General features: G+C 54.6%; 8 protein-coding genes across 8 annotated transcripts; 3 read left to right on the top strand and 5 right to left on the bottom strand.

Annotated features, from left to right (window-relative positions):
• Positions 1-65: 65 nt before the first annotated feature.
• IE81DRAFT_364576 (hypothetical protein) lies at positions 66-2,376 on the top strand. Its single transcript, XM_025516870.1, has 5 exons — positions 66-1,019; positions 1,132-1,201; positions 1,285-1,404; positions 1,479-1,788; positions 1,897-2,376. Exons 1-5 carry the CDS (start codon positions 278-280, stop codon positions 2,110-2,112), a joined length of 1,458 nt encoding a protein of 485 aa, XP_025372040.1. The 5' UTR covers positions 66-277; the 3' UTR covers positions 2,113-2,376.
• Positions 2,377-2,470: 94 nt separating this feature from the next.
• IE81DRAFT_320853 (putative vacuolar ATP synthase subunit E) lies at positions 2,471-4,427 on the bottom strand. Its single transcript, XM_025513158.1, has 5 exons — positions 3,992-4,427; positions 3,615-3,695; positions 3,454-3,536; positions 2,862-3,176; positions 2,471-2,780 (listed from the first exon to the last, which is right to left on the bottom strand). The coding sequence occupies exons 1-5, from the start codon at positions 4,040-4,042 to the stop codon at positions 2,630-2,632; spliced, it is 681 nt and encodes a 226-aa protein (XP_025372039.1). The 5' UTR covers positions 4,043-4,427; the 3' UTR covers positions 2,471-2,629.
• A 106-nt stretch (positions 4,428-4,533) lies between these two features.
• Positions 4,534-6,357, top strand: IE81DRAFT_320852 (hypothetical protein). Its single transcript, XM_025513157.1, has 4 exons — positions 4,534-5,236; positions 5,450-5,717; positions 5,812-5,883; positions 5,968-6,357. The coding sequence occupies exons 1-4, from the start codon at positions 4,910-4,912 to the stop codon at positions 5,988-5,990; spliced, it is 690 nt and encodes a 229-aa protein (XP_025372038.1). The 5' UTR covers positions 4,534-4,909; the 3' UTR covers positions 5,991-6,357.
• Positions 6,358-8,312: 1,955 nt separating this feature from the next.
• On the bottom strand, positions 8,313-9,198 carry IE81DRAFT_241592 (hypothetical protein). The gene has a single exon (XM_025511229.1). The coding sequence runs from the start codon at positions 8,982-8,984 to the stop codon at positions 8,508-8,510; it is 477 nt and encodes a 158-aa protein (XP_025372037.1). The 5' UTR covers positions 8,985-9,198; the 3' UTR covers positions 8,313-8,507.
• A 1,975-nt stretch (positions 9,199-11,173) lies between these two features.
• On the top strand, positions 11,174-13,602 carry IE81DRAFT_241583 (hypothetical protein). The gene is made up of 2 exons (XM_025511228.1): positions 11,174-12,869; positions 12,969-13,602. The coding sequence occupies exons 1-2, from the start codon at positions 11,283-11,285 to the stop codon at positions 13,536-13,538; spliced, it is 2,157 nt and encodes a 718-aa protein (XP_025372036.1). The 5' UTR covers positions 11,174-11,282; the 3' UTR covers positions 13,539-13,602.
• A 178-nt stretch (positions 13,603-13,780) lies between these two features.
• On the bottom strand, positions 13,781-15,466 carry IE81DRAFT_320849 (hypothetical protein). Its single transcript, XM_025513156.1, has 3 exons — positions 15,320-15,466; positions 15,024-15,201; positions 13,781-14,960 (listed from the first exon to the last, which is right to left on the bottom strand). Exons 2-3 carry the CDS (start codon positions 15,151-15,153, stop codon positions 14,050-14,052), a joined length of 1,041 nt encoding a protein of 346 aa, XP_025372035.1. The 5' UTR covers positions 15,154-15,201; positions 15,320-15,466; the 3' UTR covers positions 13,781-14,049.
• Positions 15,467-17,132: 1,666 nt separating this feature from the next.
• Positions 17,133-18,249, bottom strand: IE81DRAFT_320848 (phosophoadenylyl-sulfate reductase). Its single transcript, XM_025513155.1, has one exon. The coding sequence runs from the start codon at positions 17,862-17,864 to the stop codon at positions 17,268-17,270; it is 597 nt and encodes a 198-aa protein (XP_025372034.1). The 5' UTR covers positions 17,865-18,249; the 3' UTR covers positions 17,133-17,267.
• A 2,084-nt stretch (positions 18,250-20,333) lies between these two features.
• On the bottom strand, positions 20,334-21,839 carry IE81DRAFT_320845 (Formate/nitrite transporter). Its single transcript, XM_025513154.1, has 3 exons — positions 21,322-21,839; positions 20,885-21,234; positions 20,334-20,805 (listed from the first exon to the last, which is right to left on the bottom strand). Exons 1-3 carry the CDS (start codon positions 21,593-21,595, stop codon positions 20,488-20,490), a joined length of 942 nt encoding a protein of 313 aa, XP_025372033.1. The 5' UTR covers positions 21,596-21,839; the 3' UTR covers positions 20,334-20,487.
• Between the last annotated feature and the right edge of the window lie 1,175 nt (positions 21,840-23,014).

Raw genomic sequence — 23,014 nt, 5'->3', positions numbered from 1 at the left:
TCGTGATTATATATGTATGCATATACCTAGGTATGTCCCGTTCTCAAGCTCGTACCATGCAAACGCTCCAATCGCGAATGTGCTGCGCGTGGGACTCTTTCGTTGGGGAGCAATCGTGAATCTACATCTGCATGTTGCAGCTATGAGGTAGCGCTCTCGCACATTTCGCTGCCGACCTCTCGACCCCTGCCCTTTCCCCTGGGCCTTCTCGACGAGCTCATCCACAGCAGGCAGGCTTCAGGTCTGGCATCAACGTCGATCTACAGCGTGCGTCCGAATGTCGCGCGCCTCTTCCTCACCCGACGAGCTGGACGCAGCGCACCCACGAGCAAACGCACACAGGGCTTCTGTCAGGTCCACATCGAGCCCGGGCGAATCCCCTGTCGTGGAGGTCTCCTCGGTGCTGAGGGCACGATCAGATCGAGACGAGAGTGCCGGGCTGATGAGACCCCCTGCGCTTCCGAGACACATCCAACAAGCTAGGACGGACGAGAGGATGAGCAAGAGGAGGAGGTATGGACAGGCCAGAAGATCTGGTCCAGGAGATGAGCAGGAAGATTGGAGTCAAGGCTTGACAGATCGTCCTGCTGCCTCTGCTTCTTCTTCCAGAATCCCAATGGGTCCACCCGCTTTACCTTCGCCATCTCCCAGACCTAGCCCAATGCCGCTCGAAAGTCCTGCCGTAAAGAGGGAATACTCAACCCCTGTCCCTGGATCTGGCATCCTCTCGCCAGATCCACCGCCCACCAACCGTCGGTTGGATTTTCTTCGTGGCGGGTACCGATCAGGGCACACGAATGGAGCGATAACCGAAGGAGCGCCTTTGCGACATGCACTTGCGGAGTCTGTCGTGGCGGATGAGGAGGAGCGGGAGGAAGAGCAGAGGGAGTCGAGAGAACCAGAGGAAGGGGAGGACAGTCCTTTGCTTGTCTTCCAATGCGACGCTTGCGGCGTGGTGCTGGGTGACAGCTTTTCTTGGGTGGCTGCTCAGAGGGAGCTTGGACTTCTGGTTTTGTCCTGTGAGTGCCGCGACTAGAAGCTCACGCACAGCTCAGCATGTGGGACGCAACGTGCTACCGGCTATGAGTCCTGCAGGCGACTGACGAGCTCTACTCATCATGTTTCCTCCAGCTGCAACTGACGAAGTCGTCGTGGATAGGACTTTTATCACCTCGACCGAAGGAGGGCTCGACGTTGGCTCGTGAGTAGCATTGAATGGGATGTTTAGGAAGCGGCATCTCCTGGACCGCTTGCTCACGCTACAGTGCTGTCTTGGATCCGCAGAACCTACTCTTCGTTTACTTGTTCATGCGGAGCCGCGCTAGGGCGAATGTACAGGACCACCTCTCGAGCACTGGACGATCTTCGAGATGCGTATTCTTTTCAAGTGACTCAGGTTCGCGTGTAAGTAGAAGCCTGGCAGATCGCATGTCTACAAGCACAAGTGCTCACGCCATGTGCTGCTTGGCGCTTGGCAGCTATCAGCTCGGGACAAGCCAAGCCAACGCAGCTCATGGACATCCTCAGCGAGACTCTGTCGAGGCAGAAGCAGGAGACTTGACCGCAGAGGCCCCTGTGGCCGAGCCGCTCACAGCGCTAGCTTCGACACATGGAGAACAAATCGGACCAAACGAAGTCTTCGATACGGTCGAGCGAGGCGCAAACAGGCGATACGTGACTCCGGTAGTGACGAATGTTGCCGCAGGCATTGATGGTCCTGCGGGGCATGGTCAAGCGCAAACCGGTTTTTCAAGGACACCCGTGCCTCCTGGTCGGGACGATCAGCGAGTGAGTTCAGACGTGACGGTCCATTTGCATCAGTCCATTGCGTGCAGTCATCTTATCCGATTCGTGCCAGTCAAAGGCTTACTCTCTTGAAAACGTCCATTTGCTCAGATTCGAGTGCTTTTGATGGGTATAGGCGAGCGTCTAGTGAAGCTCGAGAGGCAGATGGAGTCCTTGCAACAAGCTTCCGCTCGTTCCGAATCCAGCACTGTTCAAGCTGCCTCTTCGGCAGCACGGCCAAAGGCCGGGACTATTCGCAGTCATTCCACATCCGAAGGCGAGGGGAGCGTGATGAGTGAGCAGGTTCAGGAGAATGGAGCCCGGTGACACAGCCTTCAAAATGCCTTCAGTGTAACACCGTCCAACAGGCTGGTCGCGGCCAGTCATGTCAAGTTTGCGCGCGCTGTTTTCTTTCGGTCGGACGCGGGCCAGCCATGAGCACAGATCATGCACTGCGCCAAGTCGCACTTCGCGTCTACTTGTACTTGTACGTCTACCAAAGCGTGATGCTTATATCCTGCAAAGAAAGCGAATGAAGCGCCCGCGCTTCTCGGCCCAACACAGTCGAAAAGGGATGCTGCGGAAGATGAGTAGACTGGTCGGGCCGATCCGAGCGTTCGCTGTCTCGACGAAATCTACAGCTTGTCAAGATGCGAGCACGTAAGACCTTGGGAGTCCGATTTCGCACGATGCGGATTTGATGGATTTGAAAGAATCTGGAGTCGTTAGTCGGAAGGTCATGTACAAGTGCTGGAAGCGGAACCTGACGTGCGCGAAGCAGAGCACGGCTGGGAGGGCGCTTGCGTGCCTCCGAGCCTGGTCGCAGGCGGACACTGAGGCTCACTTAGTTGGTAAAACGTCTGTTAGGGTTGGATCCAAAGCAGCTAGCACCAATTTCTGGAAGCATGCGCTCTTCGCAAAGTCTGAGCCTCTCATCAAGGGTGTTGTTGATCTTGATACGCCCCTCGTGGCCGGCAAGCATGATACCGCCCGAGCTAGGTGGCGAAACATATCCAGAAGCCATGCTAAGCATGACATCGGAATCAACAACCTTCCCGCAAAGCAGCTGAACTCACCTGTCCTTTGACAAACCCTCCTCCACCTTGGTTTGAATGCTCTTGCCAGTCTTCTCCTGGTAAAGCTTCTCCGCCTGCTTAGCGGCCTGCTGAACAATCTGCACATCCGTGGACCTGGCAGTAATGGATACCTTTGGCTCCACCAATTGCAACAGACCCTGCAAGATGAGATTTTGCAAAAGTTTGGAATACTTCTCTTGATCTCGAGACAGCTCCACCAATCTGCCTCGAGCTTCGTCGAACAGCTCTTGAAGGTGCGCTTCTTTGGATTGCAGAATCTTCAAGCGGGACTGGTTCGTCGATGTGGATTGGGCACTTTAAGAAGATCGAACAATGTCAGGTTAGGAGCGCCATCAGCCAGACTGGGCATACTTCCGGCGCGGCCACGTTCGGCAACCTGGCAGCAGCGAGTGTTCGCAGTGGCACCTCCACACAGGCTCATGCACAGCCAAAGGCTTGAGCGGTCAGATGTCACGCTGCTTCTCGTCGCATCGTCCTGGGCGATCGGCTTGGCTTTTCCTCTTCTCCACCCCTATTCCATAAAATCGCTCCCCTCCCTCTCGCTGCCCGCTCTAGCCGCACCATTACGCACATTTTCTGAGCAGTCTGAGCTTGTTTAGCCTTCTTTTCGTACGTAGACTCGATTGAGATTGCTTCCTGGCGCACGATCTTTGCCTAAGGTGGTCGCAAAAGATGTTTGCGACTGATCAATTTGGAATGTTTCAATGGACATCTTCGGATCACCTTGCTTACCTTCTCGATCGCGAACTCCTCGTCAGCTTTCACTTGGATTTCTCGAGCCTTTTCCATCGCTTCTTGCTTGATGAAGGCGACCTGGAGAAGTAAGAGGGGTTCGGTCATAAGAAGATACCGCGCCGAGGTGAGTCTCAGCAGGATGTAGCGCGCGCGTCTGACGGGGGTAGGGTTGAGAGCATGCGTTCGAACATGCAGCAAATTGGTCCTCTTGTGCTCGAGCCTCCATCTCCTTGTATCCACGCTTCCTCAACGTTACTCTGTCCTCATGTGTGCTAGGGGTAGCACCTCCCTTGGAAGTGCTGCGAGCCCCTGCCACCTCCGCCTGAGCGTTGTTGATTCCCTCCACAGGTAACGCAGCCCGCCGGTCTACTCACCATCTTCTTCATCTCCGTCAGCACCTCGTCGTCGTTGAGTGGGCGAGACATGCTGGGCAACCCACGAGCGATTGCGAAATTGAGGTGGCTAAAAGTCTGGAGCTACAACGGCGTGGTCTACCTGACTCGAGCGATCCTAGTCGATCACCTTTACGTTGACTCTGAGCCGGCCTTAGAATGGGTCGATCGCCGTCGTTGCAGTCTCGTAGATGCCGCTGCTTCGCTCGGCAAGTGTGTCACGCTGCGCAGACTAGCTCAATGCTGTCAAAGGGGTCTGGAGACGAAGAAGATTGCTACCAGAGTGCGGATGAATGCCTCGATATGTGTGCGTCCGCGCCATCAACATACCACGATGTGAGGGTCGGGCTAGGGGTCAGGCCGGCCTGTGCACGATCAACGCCACGTGGCGTGGCTGTCTTTCACTCGGCTGTGATGCTTGACCGATGTGGGATGCAGCCTGTATATTTGCGTGCGTGCGGATATATCTATCGCATCGCGTCTGTGCGACGCACCTGACGCAGGCTGGGTGATAGGGCGCTCGCCATATACAGTAGGACGCCCGTGATGCAGCAGCTTCGATCGCTGAATCTCCTACGGTGACGCGGCAGGCAGCTCATGCATTCACGCACGTGCTCGGGTAAACACCCGAACAATTGACTTCTCTGACTCTGGACTTTCGGTACACATGACCATGAATAGGTTGCTCAAACGTGATCACCGATGAATCGCCAATCACTTCGAACCCCTTCATCATCAGCTTGTTGAACACGAAAGAGGCACGGAGCAGCTCGCTTCCCTCTGGCCCTCCCTCAAGTCTCCGCCATCCTGATTCGGGTCAGCCGAAGAACTACAAGAGCGTCTCCAAGTCGACGCATTCATCTCATCTCAAGACCTTGAGGATTTGCTCGCCAATCAAAAATGTCGCGCCAAGGGCACGGATTAGCCGATCCTCCTAGTCGAGGCACGCTCTCGCTAGCCTACAGGCGAAGCGTCGTAGCTCTGCAATCCGCACTTGGCTGGTCCTCTTCCGAGACGGAACAAGCAGAACGAGAAGCTCTGATTCCTGATTCTCACCAGCAATCAGAGGGCTTCGGCAACGCTGCCTCTGTTGCTGGACCTAGCGGTACGACGGGAACGGATGGGTATGGAAGCGTGCTGGACTTGCCACCGGAAAGACGTGTGCCTAGACCTAAGCCAGTGAAGAGCGCAGTCAGGGTCGAGGCTAAGGTTTGGTTCGCCAACGAGGTAAGTGGTATTGGTGTGAATGCAACGCTTTGTGCACGACATGCGACTGGGCTGGCAGATGTTTGCAAACAGGAATCGCCAAGGAGAATGCAGGTGGAAGGGATGGTGATTCGCGTGGCTTTTCGTCAGCTTCGTGCAGCAAAGATTAAGCTTGGTCTTACCTGTATTCACGCGCCGACGCTTGCCTTTCACTTTTCCTCTTTGCCCCCACAGAGAACTTGGATCTCGTGGTTGCGCGTCTCGGTTCTGCTGGGCTCCTTCTCTCTAGCACTGTTCAATAGCGCTGGCTACTTCGCTCACCGTCTCCCAGACACACCAGGCGGAACACCCGGTCCTGAAGTGCCAGAAGGTCCCAACGCCTCCACCATCCGAAACTTTGGAATCGTGTATGCCGCCATTGCCGTAGCTACGCTCTTGTGGGGTTTGTGGAGCTACCAACGCAGAGTGACTCTCATCAAACGTAAATACGCTGGTGACTTTGGTAAGTGGGATTCGGAACAGCACGGCGGGACTGGACCGACTTGAAGCTGTAGCTGATCTTGACCTCCTTGTAATGCGGTGCTCGATGCCCACAGACGACCTCGTGGGGCCGCCGCTCATCTGTATCGCCCTCTTTATCGCCGTTCTGGTCAACTTCATCGTGCGCGGTAAGTGCTTTTGTAAAGCCCTTCTCTCAGTTGCGAGTCTGTGAGTCTGCGTGTCATGCTGATCTCACCCTTGTATGAATGCAGTGCAAGAGTACAACGCCCTCTGAGCCCACGTTAGCAATGGTCAGCTTGCAGCTTTCTTTAATCAGACCTGCCCGCAGCGAATGGAGGTAGTAGTACATTGAAATGTTTCAATACTGATGTGCAGGCGCTTTGAAGCTACATAATCAGGCTTCCGCGTGGCTAGGAGTGATCCCTTCGGAAGTGAAAGGCGACTGTATGCGGATAGCATCTCTTGCTGCCAATCTCATATCTGGTCCATTGCGAAAGGAAGAATGGCGTCGATCACTGGGGCATAGTGGCGTAGCGGCGCGTCAAGTCTGCTTCTCTTCATGCCTCTTCGTGCATGGATGTAGCCGATCAGTGTTTTGGGAGAGCACCCGAGAATGAAGACTCCGCTTCCCAGATAACGGTGCCAACACGCTTCCATTATTGCGGTGATCTGATCGATGTTGGCTTCTCCTCACTTAAGGTAGCAGCTGACACATTGCCGTGCTTTTGGGCAAAAGTGATGGTCGCAAGAAGGATATTCGGTGCATCCAAAGAGAAAAAAAAATGAAAGAAACGAAAGGCAAAGAGAACAAAAGGAGTTGTGGGAGAGGACGGCATTTGTCGCTGTCAGCTCGCTAGGGAAAAAGTCTGGCCTGGCTCGGAAAGAAATCCTTTCTTTGACTCACCTCGTAGTTTGGGCGCTCACCTGACCGCCCCGACATGACAGATCTGAGACGTTCAGAAGCGTCCAAGTGGTTCATACCCGCGAGGAGTAGCGCCAACGACACTAGATGCTTGGCTCTGCCGCGACCTCAAGCGTGCCGACCATTCTTGATCAGCTTGGCTGTCCACCTTGGTCCCGCTCTCATGCACGAGGGAGGCTACCTGGGCAGCGACAGCTTTGTGGCCAAGGCATCGACGAGGTTGCCGGCCCTTTGGAGCGGGCTTGAGCATGAAATTGCTCGAGTTTGCCGTAATCGGATCGACGCATGCCGAAGAGAGGGAGAGCATGGTCGGAGAGCTGCTGCTGATGTTTTTTTTTTTGGTTGTTCGGCAAAACAGCAAGGGGACTGTGCAAGGCGGGCTGAAGCGCATGCGAGTGTGCGATATCTGTCACTGCCAGAGGGGCGTCGGTTGGGAGCGACGATTGCGCCCAGTCGTTAGAGGTGCAGGTGATGGGCGGCAGTTGAAAGGTGGCCGGTTGAAGGGCGAAATGAGATGCTCACTCACGGTGCTCGCGGCTCGTGCACAGTTGAGCGAAGAGGTCGACCGTGCTCGCTATTCACGGAGACGAGGCAGGAGGATGGGGAAAAGTGCGACGAACGAGCAGCTCAAGTTGTGCATGCACGGGAGCGCGTGTTGTGCGACTTGATGGCGCAGGAGCTGAGCAGGCGTGCGAGGGAGACCCAGGAAGTCAAACTCACGAATCTGAATTGGGATTGAAGAGAAGAGAAGGCGCAGTCAAGTTGGACAAGTCCATCACCCACCCGCTTTTTGAGCGATTGTCCGAGTCTGAGCAGTCGTGTGAGTGTGGGTGCTTAGCACCGCCATGCAACGGCAGCCCTTGCGGATCACAGCAACGGCGGTACGCGTATATCGATCCCAAATGCGTGGCTATAGGCGCTCCGCCTAATGATTCAGCATTCGCACTCAATCCTCCTCGGACTGCAGCATTGGGCTAAAATGTGATGTACCTTTTGCGGTTTCAATCAGAATAATGTGATCCTCGGCTGCATGGCTGATGAACTCTTGTTTCACAAGTCACACACGAACCTGATTCGGAGACGCCATTTCCGCTTCACAGCTGCCGTGAACGTTGTCCCCTGCGCCGCACGTACCAAAGCGGGCCGCAAAGGCATGCAAGTTTCACGTACACCACTCAACTCACGACTGGTGGCATCAGTTGAATGTCACTACCATGCAAAAAGTCTCAAAGTCACAATTAGAATCATGGATCACAATCACAATCACCCCTGCCGCACGGAACGAAGAGCCACGGGTGATCTGCTACACTTTTCGCTCGTGACTCACGACTTGCGATGTGCTCTTGCTATACCTGGCTTTGGTTGTCACATCCGACAAGCATCAGCACCTTTCAGTTACAAATTGCCTCTCGTCAACATGTGTGCAGTCGTGCAACTCAGATTGAGCCACGACGCAGAAGTGCAAAGGCTGCCAGAATAAGAAACTCGACTGGTTCGATCAAGAATCTCAACTTGCAACAAATGATTTGCGCTCGTGGTGGCGAGTTTCGACACTCGACTTTTGGCTGAAGGTGACATAACCTTGCGCACCTCGGTGTACTTCATTGGCCTCCTATCAGCCTCATCAAGCGGCGCAAATCACCAATCGTGAAAGAATGAGGCGGCGCGGCGGTGAAGGCCTCACATCTGGTGGCGAGGGGAGAAGGGCAAGGTCGGGTAGTCACGAAATTTCGAAAATGATGACTACCGACTGTTGCATAGACGCACGTCGATTTCACCCATCGACTGGTGGCGGCGGCCGAGCGTGTACAGAGAGTCAGCATGTTGAGCAGGAATCGTTAGTGTCTCACGACTCGGGAACGGATCGGGCTAGACGTTGGCTGCTATCTTGAAGACTCCCCCTTTCTCGATTCGTTTGTGTGTGCTTGTCGTTCGACAGACTACGCCGAGGCCGAGAGAGCTGGTTATCGCCAGCGGTAGGCATAGTCCACTCAAACCTGTCCGTAGGACTCGAATGAGAGTTGAGCGTATATCGATTGGGCCGGCCAGCACTCGTTTGGACACGCACTGGACCCAGCGAATCTGTCGCATCCGATTCGCACAGCCACGTCTTGCTTCTGTCCATACACTCACGACTGCTCGACTGCCATGTGCCGGCCAAAGTAGGAATGGATCGCGCAGACGCGCACTGCTCCAAGGCATGATGGGATGACAGCCGCCGTTCTTCCTCCTAGCTTCGAGTTGACGGTGAGCGGTGAGTGTGCAGGTGCGAGACCTCCCAAGTTCCGCGTGGCAAACGCCCTCAATTTCGTATGAAGCGTTTGATCGTTCACCCGCGCAGGCCATTGGCTACACGTCTATCAGACCGAAACTTGTTGCCAGTTGCTCAGATTTTGGCGAAGGTGTGATTCCCAACAGCAAAAGTTGATAGTCGCACCGCCCTCACAATTGATCATACTACAGCAGAACCAACGGATGTGGCAAAGGGATGACGTAGCGTGTTCGTGGCGTGCTGGTCTGTCGGTCTGTACCAATCATCAAATAGGCACAAATCCTGACCTAGATTATCATCCGTTTGGACTGGCAGATGTGCCGTGCGGGCACTTGACGTTCTCAGGCTGTGTCGATCTCGACGTCGCTCCATGCTAGCAGGGCGATGTGCCAAATCTCGATAAGATCACGCACCGCCGCCGCCGCCGCCGCCCTCATCGTCGTCGATGCAACATCGATCTAGCAGAGCATTGTGATTGTCGGGCCGGCGACTTTTCCGCTCGATCAACGTAGCGCAATATCTTCGTGATCGTCTTGGATGGGCTGTGCGACACATTTGACTTCGCCAATCGTACGAATGAGCAAAATCGATGAGGTCTCTAGCAGCTCGCTTTGCATTCGTGATTGTATGCGCCACTTGATATCGAAAGGCCTCTTCTGAATGCCCATGCCTCCGCCACCATCCATCATGGGTGGCTATCGCCACAGGCCACGGCAGTGGTCAAGACGTGAAACGTCCCCTCAGTCAAGATTCCCAGTCAGTGTCTGCTAGGAATTCATTGCTGTCGCTTCACGCTGCTGCTATATAGTGATGAGCCCGCCGACATTTGCCTTATAAGCGAGACACCGATCGACTGTGTTCAAAGTACAGCACACACGCGGAGATTTTGCATCCGCTCGTGGTCGTAAGTAGTGCGCGGGCTTGCTCGAATTGGGTCACCGCTTGCGGTCTACATCGTATGACTTGTTTGTTGTTCCTTCTTTTTAGACAATCTGCTCGAGTTGCTGTCCAGGACCGTGAGCGCACTCAAAGAGCGTGTTGTGTGGGTGTTGGAAGGAGGGGTCACGCATCAAGCAAGATCAAGCTTCGAGTCCCTGCAGGCAGCATGGCGCTTCGCAGCGATATTCAAAAGGAGCAAAGCAGAGTTTGAATTTTGAATCTGAATTTTGAATGTAAATCTTGAATGAAATCGGGGTGCACAGCGCAATCACGTGTGCGCGCCGGGATCAAATTCCCTGGGCGTCAGAACAAACGCGCGGGCGCGAATATGCCGCCGGCAGGGGGTTGCTGCAGCAGGCCGGCCGTGATAGGAAGTTCCTTAAACATCCGACACAACGGTCAACCATCATCGCCGCACGCGATCCTACATTCGGGACGCATTCAGGAACTCTACCAACATTCTTGATCTCGACGGTTCAACGGCTCGTGTGCAGAAAAGAGCGCCAACACTTTTCCTCTGCGCAGCTCGCGACTGGCGTGCTCGAAGCATCAAAGGTGCTGCACTCGCGGACGCGAAAATGGCCACGTAGACAGCGGAACGCCTCGCTCGGCAGCTTTTGCTTGCGGAAAGGGGAAAATGCTACAAAGCCAATGGCTAACATGACACGGAAGCATCGCAACGGCGACCTAGACCCAAGACAGCGGGCCCGATAAGATTGCCTTCGACCAGCTGAAGCAAGCTCGGTTGCTTTGACGCGGGCCCCTCGAGTCGTCTGTATGCGTCACAAGGCCGAGTGCTGCTTTGCGGGACCATTTATTCCCTTCGTGACTTGGCCACCGAGCAAGTTCAAGTCGCCGGCATGTACACTGTACCACGGCATAGCTGTTTGTGCTTCCGCTAATGTGACGGCAATAGCAGACGAGAGTCGTTTGTAGAGTATGTTTTGCCCTTTGCACTGCCGGCGATCAAACGCTTTGCGACCCATCTCGCCTCATCTCGGAAGCATCAACATCCGAAGATGCCGCAAGTCTCAGCTTTGGTTGCCACAATCCACAGCTCAATGGGAGCGATTGCTGCAAGTGGAGCGCGATGTTGCTCCATGCGGCATGACCGTTGAGCGATTCACCGTTGCGCTGAACGTAGGAAGTTTACTTAAGATGAGCTTTAAGCCGTTTACCTCTTTCCACCTTCTCACGAATCGACGAAAGAGATGAATGCTCAACTGACTCGTTACAATTCGCTCTTGACGACCTTTCGATGTTCACCATCGAGGTTCCATCCACACTCACATCATTTACCCACGTAGCTTCTTATCCTTCTCGGCATATTTCTTATCCACTGACTACAAAGCATCTATCTCAACCGTTAGCACACTACCGCGTCGCAACTGGACTCCCGGAGCGGCCAGCTTCTATCGTCCTACGCATTCACCATGGAGCAGCGTACGCAGGATAGTCCTTGGACCTTGCCTAGGCGGCCCTCGATGGTGCACATTTCCGACCAGCATTACCCAGCATATTCCCCTACCCAGCCTCAACGCGTGCTATCCACGTACCCCGCAAAGGTGCCAAAGCCTGGCGCGCTCGCTCCAAATGGGGCTTGTGTGCAATACCCCTCATCTTCGCGCTCAGGCGAGCAGGCGTCGGAAGCTCTTCACACATCTTGGCCAGGTAGCCCTGCCATGCCCAGGGCGGCACTGAGGGCAGAGTCAAGAATGCAGCGTGCTCGAGTATTTGTCAATCCTCTACCTCCGGCATCCTCCTTGCACCAGAACATGTGCAACATACGCATCACGCTCACTGTATACGGAGACGGAACAGTACCGCTGGCGCACGTTCCTTTGCCCTTGGCTCACTTGCCTCGACAATCGTGGCCTGACCCTTCTTGCTACAGCCTGTCTCCTGCTTCGCACGTGAGCGAAGGCGCCTATGACTCTGCTCCACGCACCGTCAACGCTCACTCCACTGTGACGTTGAAAGGACCCCTGCCGGATAAACGCCTGCTTTTTCCGCCTCCAATGGACGGTAGAGGTCGCGCAATGGATCATGGAAGATGCTGGAGTCGACGAGGACTAGGCTACGACTTCGTCACCATTCTTCCAAACGGAGCTCCAAGATTCAGCAGTACTAGAGCTCGATCGACGACGTTCCCCAACACTTCGAATGTGCCTCCACCCAAGGCATCTTTGCCTACGACTTCCTCAGAGACGGAGAACAATGGCTCCGTTGACATGCTAGACACGCCAAGGAGAAATATCGACACTGCTGTCGAGGCTGCACAATCTGAAACACCATTGGCCCTCAGACTGGCTCAATCTCCAGCGGACGTTGCCAAGACACCATCCTCAGCGCCGGCAGAAGATGCAAATTTGGATCCTCGAATCAATCGTTTCTCGCGCCCGAAGCTTCTTCCTCGAGGACCTTGGCTTGGGCAAGAGTACCTCACGTCGAGACTCTCAACCGAGCTTGATGCGGCAGGATCAGACACCTCAGAGTCGGACAAGGATTCTTCTGCAAGCTGCTTCCCTGCTAGTGAAGCTTCTACTTCGGATTTGGAAGGTGATGTTCATCTCGACGTCCGAAGCGGTGATTCTACAGGTAGTGACTTTTCTGGTTATCAAGCTGGTGCTGCCGTCGAGAAAGCAAAGGAATCTGATGCTGATTCGAGGCAAGATCCCTCGGACGCTCTTCGACACCACAAGCGTCGCTCAACAGCCTCGCAGCTAGGACAGCCATCAGAGCTGAGCGAATGCAAGGCCGCCGCGAGGGGCAGGTCTTTTTCTGCTCCTATACCCGGGACGCATCCTTCTGCCGACAAGAGGCATCCGCTAAACGGTACCTTTCTACCTGCTGGGACCGTAGCATTCTTTGGTGTCGAAGGGAGCAGAACGCCCTCGATGTCCAGAAGCTCTTCGGCCAGTGGCTCGAACGCCGAATCTTTCGAGTTATCCGAGCCCATCTGGAGCTCATCTGCCGCTTGGGAGCATTCCAACAAGCGTCGTTGGAGAGTGTCTCTACACGTACGTGCAGATTCGGAAGAGAAGAGCAAAGCTCACGCCATCAAGGCCATTGAGATGGTAGCTCAGACATTGAGCAACCCTCTGGATTCGCTTCCGCAGTCTATTGCATCTCAATATTCCTTTACCAACAAAAAACGGGCAACTGTGGATGAAAATTCAGAGCCCATCTTCGATCGACGGGGTATAGACGAGATGAGCGAGAGCGAGATGGATACCGATCCTTTTCTGCCTCGCCTACCCTCCGACCCTCGAGCGACGTTGGATCCGTTCGCTCCCGAAAACACGATCGCGGCTAAGCTTACACGTCAACATCGACTGGCCGAAGAAGCGGAGCTGGAGCGTACCGTTCGAATCCATAAGCCCGCATGGGTCACCAGCGAGCCCATGAGGCGCAAAAGATCCTCCTCTTCTTCGTCCAACGATACATCTCAAAGCAGCACGAGCAGCAACAATGCCGTGGTCGATCACGAGCCTCGTTGGGCAGATCCCCCTTCGATGGGAAGGGACAAGGTGTACCTCGACAGCACCACCACGCTGCCTCGCATCGTCTCTGCACACTACGAACCCGACGCGACGGACCCCGCATCGAATCGAGAATCTTTTCGCCGCTGGGCTTCAGCTTTGGCTGAGCCCGAGGTGCTCTTTCAACGCTACGCAGGCCGGAGCTGATCGATGAGCGTTTCTTTTCTCGGGCGATGAATGAGGAAAAGCTCGCAAGGGCACCTATGAAGCCGCTCTGTGCTCTCGAGCTACTTTCCGGCCAATATGCCACCTAGCAATTCAACCCTTTCGCACCACTAGCGGTATATGTACGCACACGCATCATAATCTCTTTCTATCATCGCTCGCTCCACACCATCCTTGCGCGGCGCCCAAGGCGCTACGGATCGTATAGCAGTCCAACGTCGAACCCATCTTATCGTGTAGCCCTATCCCGTCTTATCCTAGTTGCGAAAAAATGACAACAATCAACAAACATGCGCCACAGCCTGAAACAGCCTGGTCGGTGATGCTAGCTCGCTTTTGAGAGTACTGAGACATGGAGCATGCGTTGTTGAGGGCCAAGAGCAGTTCCATTGCGTCATTACTTGGGAGAGCATTAGATGACCGACCGCAAAGCGATGCGTGGTATATACATCGATATCTTGATAAGGAAGAGCCGTTTCCGAAAATGGAGTCCTTACAGCGCGCCCAGGAGGAACGCAACGAGGAGAGCAGGTAGCAAGGTGAGAGCAGCGCTGTTGGCCCCGAGCGAAATCGCGCCGTCGCCCTGAGTATCAGCAACAAGAGGTAATTGAGTTCCGATGGTGTTGTTGAGACAGTTGAAATAGGTCATGTTGACCGTGCTGGGAAGAACAGTCAGACTTCTAGCCAGTGCATCATCCGTACCATTATCGCCCGTCGAGTCGTTGGCAGGTTGTCCATTGTTGTAGCCTATCAAACCAAGAGCAAACGAGCTGCCTCTGTAGTATTGCACGATGCTGGTAGGCAGGACCCTAAAGTCTGCAGGTGCTGTGGCGTTGTCGTTGCCCGAGCCACAGGCAGTGGCAAGTGCGTTCTTGGTGTCGATAACGCTGTTGTTATCTCCGTAGAGATAAAAGGCATTGGAGTTGCTATCGACGCCAGCAGGAGGGGAAAGGTAAAAGGGCCCCTCGTCTCCTCCCGGTCTACCAGCCATTCGATACTGAGAAGCTCCATAGTATCCACCGGCGCCAAGAGCGCCAAATCCGAGTGGCCAGTAGATGAAAGGGAAGCCCAGACCTGCTGTGCTACCTGCTCGGGTGCCTCTAGCGCCCGAGGTGTAGCCGCTGCCGTATCCAGCTCCTGCAGGAGAATAGACATTGGACCGTGTACCTCCACCAGCAGTGCGACCAGTAAAAGCGCCGGACGTAACGGTGTAGGGAGTTCTAACTCCACCAGCGCTCGAAGAGCCACGAAGGGCTGATCCACTAGATACAGAACCAGCAGTGAATCCAGGAGTGGAAGATCTAACACCGGAGCTGCCCGAAGATCCACTCGAGCCAGATGTTCCTCCTCGCGTACCACCGCCACTAGAGGATGATCCTGAGGAACCGGAAGAACCTGTGGAGCCTGAAGATTGCCCAGATGAGCCGGATGAAGAACCACCTCGACTACCACCTGAAGATGACCCACCTCCTCCACGACCTCCGCCACCACCACCGCCACCGCCTCGAGGGCTGCGCGGCTCAAGCAGGTCGGCTAGAGAACGAGCCTCTGCTTGGGTGTACGGAATTGAAATCTCAGCTCCTGCTAATGCTGGCATGATGGCTTCGGCGAAGATTGCGCGGAGACTGGGTTGTAAGGTGTAGAGCTAGTAGGCGTGCAGCAGAGCGGTGTTAGAGGGGGAAATGCGGGCCAAATGAGATTATTTGTGATCAGCAGTGGGGAATAGAGAGATGCAAGATGGTCTGGGTGTGTTGACCACTCACGTTGCAAAAAATGTCCGGCGTCTTTATAGCCTTTCGATGAGCTCATGTATAGACGCGTGGCACAGTACACTTGCTAGCCGGCGGGAACAGAATCGGCGAGCGAGGCGTGATGAGAAGGGAATGCCGGTGAATCACGGGTGATGAGGGATGAAAGAGCAGGAGCAGCAAAGCAACCAGCAGCCAGGATGCGCGTGTATGCACACCGCAGTCACGAGTGACTTGCACGCGGTGGTGTGGGGCCCAGCGCACAGCCCCGTTCATGCAACCTTACGCCAAAATCTTGTAAAGCGCACCATTTGCGTCACTCGCATGAAAGCACGCACGCAGCAGCTGTCCGGCGCGGGTGCACTGCGCTCGAAGGATCGGTCCGTCGCAGCGAGCAGCGCTCGCGACGCATATCACACACAAAGCGGCTTCTTGGCGTGCGTCGCCGATCATGGCTTGCTTACGCGCTCGCGCGATCGATTCATTCACGATTATTGCTCGGGGGTCCCCGATATATGAACTCGCAGTCTTGAGTCAGAAGAGTCATTCGCATTCGCATTCAGGTTGCCATCCAAGTTCTAGTTCTTGATTATACTCACGATTCATAATGGTGCATAGGGTGTTCAGGTGTACAGGGTATCGCAAAGCCATCTACATACGCGATGGGTGTGCACTGACTCTCACTCTGACTCTGACTTCACGAGTATTCAGTCTCCTCTATGCATGCAATTTGGAGTCACAGTTTGATTCGAGGCGGACGGTACATGCAGCGCTAAGTGACAGCGCCACAAATCAGTGCATGAGCACCCGCTTCCATGTGGCACCTCACTGCTAGCGTCGTGAGGCTGTGTCGAGGGGGAAAGGCATCTCTAGCTTGCTCTAGCTCCATGACGGAAAGGAACGGAGGTAGAGCTCGTCTACACCAACAATCGTGAATCAAGAGTGTGAATGCAACCTCTGACATTAGACGTTTCATATTGTGTTTGGAGATGCATGGGGACTTGATAAGCCAGCAATAAAGGCTCTTGCTATGCTGCACGACCTCACCGTGGCCTAGCTGTCAGGCCCATTTCGAGTGCGACCGGCGCGTGGTGTCCAGCAATTTGACCAATCGTCAAACAGCTGGCTTTCACATAGTAGCACCTGCCTTTGCCCCGCCTTGATCTCGCGAAGCCATGGTGATGGTGGTGGTGGTGGTGGTGGTGTGCAGGTTCTGAGAACACACTCGCATCGCGCGGCAAACGGCAGCGAACGCAGCCAGCCGCCTCCTAACATCTATGACGCTGCTTGCGCCGGCCCTGCGATCGGGAACGTCTACTCGAGACCACTTCTACCGCGCCCAGCTAAATTCGACACGTCATCGGGCCCAGAATAGTCCAAGTGCTCGTCGACAAGGGCTTATAAAGCGCTTTGCTTCGAGCTCGACTGCGTAGAGGTAGACGTCCCGCTTGTAGCATCTGTGGCACTGGTTCAACAGGTCCTGCTCTCAAACAGACTAATGTGATCATAGCTTCAACCGATGGACTCGACCATCATGTCAAAGAGCCCGTCGATGTGCTTTCAACAGTGTGGTATTCCGTCGTCATTGTTTGACCAAGCTTGCGCGAAATCTCAAGAACGCCCTCTTGTCGCCAGCCGCACGGTCTCAACATTCTCTCGCGCGAAGGCTCGCATCGAGAGTGATCGTGTTGCAAATATGCGATTGCGAGCCCAAAACATGCAACTTTTTTTTTGCGTGAACAATCTTGCCTTGCATGGCGAGGTATCCTTGTCGCACAATCGTGCAGAGCAGATGTGCGAACGATGTGAAGCTGATCATGTGGCCGTAGCTGGAGTAGCCGCAGCACGAACTTCCGCCTCGTCCCGCGCTTGGTCACGAGCAGCCATCTCAGCCTCACGGATCCGCTTTTCGGCGATGCGCTTCATGCGGAAGTCTGAATGGGGCGATTGAAGAAATGTTTGGTCAATGTTGGAACGGACAGGCAAAGAGCATTTTGCTTTGGCCGAAGCCCTCTCCATTGCCAACGCCGTCGATCGATGACTCACAATCTTGGTGCAGACCGCACTCGGTCTTTCCTCCCTTGTCCTTCCACCGTCCACCGCGCTCTCCATCTCCAGCGCCAGGTAACACGGTCGAGTGCCAATCGCCAATGCTCTTGTAGCCCATGTCCAAAAGCTCATTATAAGGAACGGCGTTTGTCTTTACGTAATCGTCTACTTGTTGAAAGGACCAGTTGAGCAGAGGGTTCACCTTGATCAGACCGGTCTCGTCGATCTCTACAGCGTTCAAACTGGCTCGATCCGCTCCTTGACTACGTCTTCTTCCCGTCAAGACCGCCTTGACGCCCAACTCGTCATACGCCCTTCGCGCAGGCTCCACCTTGACCAAGTAATCGTAAGTCGAATCATCCCGCTCCCAAAGTTGCGGACCCCACTTTTTCTCAAAGTCGGCTACCGTAGGCGTACCTTTGGGCTGGTACACGTGCATGGGTGCGTCGTAATGTCGTGCTGCTTTGTTGGCGAGATCCACGGTTTGGGGGAAATGGTAGAGCGTGTCCATGAAGATCAACGGGATCAGGTGTTTGAGCGGCTGCGGGGAAAAAGAGTAGCGGCAACAGAAGTCAGCACAAGTTGAAAGCCCTTTGGGCAAAGGCTCATTGGCGTCTGGAATTGTTCATTGCAGTGAGCTAGCAAAAGAGCCATCAAACATCTCCTTGTCTTCATTGATGGCGTGCGGCGCGCTCAATAGCAGTGAGATCTCGCACCTACCCAGGCACAGTCCACCCTGTGCGCGTCCACGTTCAAAACTGGGAAAAGCTACTCACGCTTCCAAGCGCATCAGCTCTCTGTTGGCTGATTCGGCTGACCAAGTCCAGAGTGACACAACCAGTGACACCGAAAGCCGTTGTTTGGTACAATCCGGGCAAATTGTCAATGGCCCATTCTAGGATCTGTGTAGGTGTAGCTTCTGCCAATTTGCTGTTGATTGCGGGCAGATTGGACACTACGGCTTGCACTTGAGCTTCGGCTACTGCCGAAGCGGACGAGGAGGATGAGGAGGCGGTCGCTTGGTCGGACATGATTGCCATGGGATTCAGTTGATGTGGTTGGTGACGACTACTACTGCAGAGGGGTATTGCGTGCTGTTGAAGGCTACTCGAGTGACGTACAATTCTGAATAGCGTGGTGGTAGAATGGGAAGTGCTTGACGTACTGAAAGAGACCGCAACATGCATACATGCACACAGCTTCGCGAACGCGACATCCTTTTTCATGGGCATGCAGCATATATATAGCGAGGGGCCAGCGTCCTTGCTGCTCGCTTGGCGGCGACTCGCGCACAACTTCAAATAGATCATTCACTGTACCACAGCTTGCCTCGTCCAGCACGCATTCATTCGGTCGTAACCGCATTCCACAATCTGCCTCAGACAGCGATCGAGGCAGCCTATACGGGGAGGCGGGCAAGGCTAACCGAAGGCATGCAGGGCTTGGTCATCTTATGGGGCCGGGAGGATTTTGACACGGCTCGATGGGACCCCCGCGTCGATCGCATCTCGCCGGGCCGTCAACTCAGCTTTGGCAGCAGGCAGGTAGGAAAGCCTGAGGAGGTGCCTGGCGTGGTTTCACAACGCTGCTGGTGTAAGCTCTCGGCTGTAGCTGTGCCGTTCCGTGACTAAAGGCCAAAAAAAAAGGAGAGGGACGAGATGCTGCATGGTGGCTGCCGAGAGGCAAGCCCGCCTATACTGGAAGGAGAGGTTTGAGATCGAGAAGAGGCGCGCCGCAACTGCATGCATGCAGCTGATGAGCTGCCTGGCTTGTGGCCTGGACCGCGAATTGGAAGAAAGGCGCGCGCGGACTTTACTGACCGCGCATATCTTCGCAGCATGCAGGAGGCGTTGAGAAATGTCAAATGACGTGCTTTCACGTGACACGGTCGGTTCTTGCTCCACATGAATCTTTAACAGGTGACTGTTCTACTTACGGCCGTTGGCGCGCGGTCGGAATCTTGAATCTCGAATTGATTTTTGATTCAATCAAGAATTGTGAAGTCAAGTCACGATCGAGTCGAACTCGCCTTGTTAGTGTCTTTCTCCCTCTCACATCTACAGCAACACGCCGACCAATGAGGAACAAGTCAAGACATCTCGCGTCTGTTCAAATCCTAATCTTGGCGAAATGTCGGGTTGCAACGCGTAGATACACACGGGGCGTGCATCAGCAGAAATCAATACAGGACGAGTCATCGCTGGAGCTTGTTTCTGAGGTCAATCGCCCATGCGAACATCAAGCAGCTCAGCAGGTGGGCGCCTTCTCGATCGCAACAAGGGAAGCGAGGATGTCTCGCCGAAAAGCGTGACCTGCCAGCGCATTGACGATCCAGTCAGCTCATTGCCCCCGGATCGCTTATCCACCAGTCTCGAGAGGGCAAAAGTGCTGGAACGGAGCGGCAAACGTCTTTTCCTCTTCTCCATATCATGCATGGTACTACTTCCTTTTGGTCTGCTAGGCGGTTGGGAAACCCTGTGGATCTACTTGCGACCGCGATTGCTCGCGTATAACAGTAAGCAATTTGCTACTGCACGCGGCGCAGACAGTCAAGAAGCAACACCAGCACCACACTGGCTCGATTTCCCTTTTTGCATCGCATATTTCGTTCCGCTCTTGGCTCCTCTAATCACTTACATCGTCATCGCGAGGTGGAGCGGATACAAAGCTTTCAGACACGCTTAATGCCTGCGCTGAGCGACCCGAAAAGCTCCGAAGAGGTTGCTAGTCAAACAAAAATAACACGACCAAAGCCCTCTTTCTGGGGCTTGTCGGGGTACAGACTGGCACCCAGATGCATCGTTCCTGTGGATGTTACAAGTTATACGCATTTCTAGGAAGTCACGATACTTGGACTACACGCGAGCCCATGTTTAGCATGCGCATAGACCTACGATCTCCAGCAGCGCGGAGCACAATGTGTGAAATTTAGCGCTCCTTTGACCCGCAACTCGATCTCGACACATCCCGCACTACTTCTGTTCGCACAGCGACGATCACATGGCATATCAAGGTATTGGTCAGTGAGACATTACAAAGGTATCGGACGTGATGCAAGGAGGCAAGAGCGCGAGCAGAGCAGAGGAAGAAGACGAGAAGGAGAACGAGAGAGAAGTAGTGCAGAGAAGGTCTGTTTACTGCGCAGCAGCAGTCTTCTCAACATCCTTTCTCCACTGCTCATTGTGGTCTTGAGGTCCAGCAAAGGTGCCATCGGGACTGCCGCCTCCGATCTTGGCGCGCTCGTCATGAGAAGTGGTGGGCAAGTCGAAACTGGCAGGGTTGAACTCGTCACGACCGTGAATGTAGACCAGGGGCAAGATGAAGAATGCGGCTCCTAGGATGTTGCCGAGGAAGGAAGGAATGATGGAATTCCAAATGTAGCGGCCAACTGTCGCTTTGGACTCTTTGGTCAAGAGACCTTCGATGACGAGGAACATGTTGGCGACGACGTGCTACGAGAAAGCAAGCCACAGGCATATAAGCCTTTAGAACTATCACGCTTCCAGAACCCACGTTGCACTGCAGACTCACCTCGTAACCTGCTCCAACGAAGAAAAGGATGGGCAAGTAGCTTGCGACGATCTTCGAGATGACGTCTTTGCCCAGACTAGCAAGGAAGACGGCAGCGACGACCGCATAATTGCAGCCGATACCCCTGAGGAAGACCTCTCTGAAATTGATGCTGACCACTTTCGCATTCGCAATGTTGGCTGCTCCCATCGACATGGCTGGAGTGTAGAGCGTGCCAAAGTGCACGATGAAAACTGCGTAAACCAGTGCGCCGATGAGGTTGCCGATGAAGCATAGAGACCAATCCACCAGGAAAGCCCAAATTGGGACCTTGCGCTTCACAGTTCCAGCAATGAAGATAGCCATGTTTCCTGTGAAGGGGTTGCGGCGCAGCGCATCAGAAATCGCTGATCTGTGGCAATATGGCAAATTGTTTGCGCTGCGTCAGTCCTACTCACCCGTGACGAGATCAGCTTGCAGCAAGACAATCATGACGAGACCGATTGGAAAGTAGCTGGCTTGGATGAGCTTGAGCAGACCGGGAGCGTTGGTGGTGAGCCAAGGATCTGCACTGAGGACTTGCACCAGCGTTCCTCCTAGAGAGAGCAGAACACCTGCCATGGCCGCCTTGACGAAGCGGACGCCCCACGGAGCAGTGTGCTTGCGAGGTGCGGCATCGATGAATGCCCACGTCGCTTGCTCCAGCGTAATCATCTGAGGTCCTGCCGACATCTTGCTGCTTACTATGTTGATCGAAAAGTGAGGAGAGCTTTGAGGTGCAGAAAGAGGAGGGTAGGGGATGCAGGGGTCGGTGTGGGAGCGGTTGCGGACGTGGGCTTTCGTGGAATCGCGATTCGACTGCAGCTATATACCTCTGGGTCTGTACTGTGCGCGCCAAATTCACCGATCCAGCTGAATCGATCCGTACAACGACAGCAAGGCACACAGTCCGGAATCACGATAAGATGTCGGCAGGAATACGGCGTCGTGGCTCGCTATAGCGCACTAGGCCCTGAGACGTCCAGTTGACGACCAGATGCAATCAAACCATCTTGTGACCAGGACCGAAATCACCTGAGGTCTGCGTGGGCCCAGCATGTGCTACCATGCTGCCTGAGGTGCGCATCCATCCTTATCGTGGAGAAAGAAACAAGAGGGTGCACGGTCCAACAGGAATTGTCATTCATCCAATCAGCCTCCCCCCCGCGCTCAGGAATGAAGCCCGTCCCCGCCATGGCGACTGTGCATTGAGAGTCAGAGTGGGCCAAGGGGAGGTGCCGATGCAGCCTGCGAGCGCTGCCGCGGCGACGCTTTTCAAAGTCAGATGTTGAGACACCGTTATCCTGAAGCGAGATCGGTTGTAGGCTTGCTTCTTGGCTCATCGGAAGTGCATCATCATGGCCAATCAGGGCAAAGAATGATGCTGAAGGCGAGGGACGAGCAAAGGATCAGGAAGAATACACAGGTGTGTGATTGGCGAGCATAGATAAGGGAAGCATGCAGGCGTGTGCGCTATCGTGCATGAGTCGCATGACCACTCTGACTGCGGGCTTGGCGCTAATGCAAGACGTGTGATGCAAAGCTAGCCGGTCATTCGTCTCGCGCACGACTTTTGCGCGTAAGCTGGATCTGTTGAGCTACGTTGCTCCCCCTTCCCCCGTGGGACAGATCCTTGACTCACGACTCAGACTGCAGCCTGACTCCGGCTCGCGGAGACCAAAGATGGGGATGCACAAAGAAACGGCTTCCCCAGCTCTCCAGGCCATCACGGCACAGCAGAGAGAAGAATTATGGAGAGAGGATGGATTGCCGAGCCGCCGGCAGCCGCAAAAGTTGCAGGGGACGTAGTACCGGTACCCAGTGTGCGAACGCAATCGTGTGTTTGCATCCACCGAAGCGTCGAGTCCAGCAGCAGTCAAAAGTGAATTTGCTCCTCCTCGTCATCGGATCTGCCGCCAATCACAGATCTCTGCCAATCTTACTGAATCGGGAACAGATTCGAACACTTTGGGGGAGCCCGTCGAACCCGGTATGGCAACCTTGGATGCTTGCAACAGCAGGCAAGCAAAACCGAGATGAGCTCAACGCAGATAGCTGCTCGAGCACGAGACCGTGAATGCACTTCGTGAAGAGCGCTCGCCACCGAGGCAC

Source organism: Ceraceosorus guamensis (genome assembly GCF_003144195.1).
Source record: "Ceraceosorus guamensis strain MCA 4658 unplaced genomic scaffold IE81scaffold_8, whole genome shotgun sequence".
Taxonomy (NCBI): domain Eukaryota; kingdom Fungi; phylum Basidiomycota; class Exobasidiomycetes; order Ceraceosorales; family Ceraceosoraceae; genus Ceraceosorus; species Ceraceosorus guamensis.
The sequence above is the reverse complement of the archived record's forward strand: the minus strand, read 5'-3'. Positions and strand labels throughout refer to the sequence as shown.

What these genes read in the sequence shown, in the direction of transcription:
- IE81DRAFT_320848 (XM_025513155.1), bottom strand. Translation starts at nt 17,864, where the DNA reads ATGGACACGCTCTACCATTTCCCCCAAACCGTGGATCTCGCCAACAAA.
- IE81DRAFT_241583 (XM_025511228.1), top strand. Translation starts at nt 11,283, where the DNA reads ATGGAGCAGCGTACGCAGGATAGTCCTTGGACCTTGCCTAGGCGGCCC. An exon ending in GTTGGAGAGTGTCTCTACAC is followed by an intron (nt 12,870 to 12,968) that starts GTACGTGCAGAT and finishes TCGCTTCCGCAG; the next exon opens with TCTATTGCATCTCAATATTC.
- IE81DRAFT_320853 (XM_025513158.1), bottom strand. Translation starts at nt 4,042, where the DNA reads ATGTCTCGCCCACTCAACGACGACGAGGTGCTGACGGAGATGAAGAAG. An exon ending in AGGAGTTCGCGATCGAGAAG is followed by an intron (nt 3,537 to 3,614) that starts GTAAGCAAGGTG and finishes CGACCACCTTAG; the next exon opens with GCAAAGATCGTGCGCCAGGA. An exon ending in GCTCAGACTGCTCAGAAAAT is followed by an intron (nt 3,177 to 3,453) that starts GTGCGTAATGGT and finishes ATCTTCTTAAAG; the next exon opens with TGCCCAATCCACATCGACGA.
- IE81DRAFT_320849 (XM_025513156.1), bottom strand. Translation starts at nt 15,153, where the DNA reads ATGCCAGCATTAGCAGGAGCTGAGATTTCAATTCCGTACACCCAAGCA. An exon ending in TGGCGGAGGTCGTGGAGGAG is followed by an intron (nt 14,961 to 15,023) that starts GTGGGTCATCTT and finishes GGCAATCTTCAG; the next exon opens with GCTCCACAGGTTCTTCCGGT.
- IE81DRAFT_320845 (XM_025513154.1), bottom strand. Translation starts at nt 21,595, where the DNA reads ATGTCGGCAGGACCTCAGATGATTACGCTGGAGCAAGCGACGTGGGCA. An exon ending in GCAAGCTGATCTCGTCACGG is followed by an intron (nt 21,235 to 21,321) that starts GTGAGTAGGACT and finishes ACCCCTTCACAG; the next exon opens with GAAACATGGCTATCTTCATT. An exon ending in TCGTTGGAGCAGGTTACGAG is followed by an intron (nt 20,806 to 20,884) that starts GTGAGTCTGCAG and finishes GCTTTCTCGTAG; the next exon opens with CACGTCGTCGCCAACATGTT.
- IE81DRAFT_241592 (XM_025511229.1), bottom strand. Translation starts at nt 8,984, where the DNA reads ATGGCCTGCGCGGGTGAACGATCAAACGCTTCATACGAAATTGAGGGC.
- IE81DRAFT_320852 (XM_025513157.1), top strand. Translation starts at nt 4,910, where the DNA reads ATGTCGCGCCAAGGGCACGGATTAGCCGATCCTCCTAGTCGAGGCACG. An exon ending in TAAATACGCTGGTGACTTTG is followed by an intron (nt 5,718 to 5,811) that starts GTAAGTGGGATT and finishes CGATGCCCACAG; the next exon opens with ACGACCTCGTGGGGCCGCCG. An exon ending in GGTCAACTTCATCGTGCGCG is followed by an intron (nt 5,884 to 5,967) that starts GTAAGTGCTTTT and finishes GTATGAATGCAG; the next exon opens with TGCAAGAGTACAACGCCCTC.
- IE81DRAFT_364576 (XM_025516870.1), top strand. Translation starts at nt 278, where the DNA reads ATGTCGCGCGCCTCTTCCTCACCCGACGAGCTGGACGCAGCGCACCCA. An exon ending in TGGACTTCTGGTTTTGTCCT is followed by an intron (nt 1,020 to 1,131) that starts GTGAGTGCCGCG and finishes TGTTTCCTCCAG; the next exon opens with CTGCAACTGACGAAGTCGTC. An exon ending in CTGGTCGGGACGATCAGCGA is followed by an intron (nt 1,789 to 1,896) that starts GTGAGTTCAGAC and finishes CCATTTGCTCAG; the next exon opens with ATTCGAGTGCTTTTGATGGG.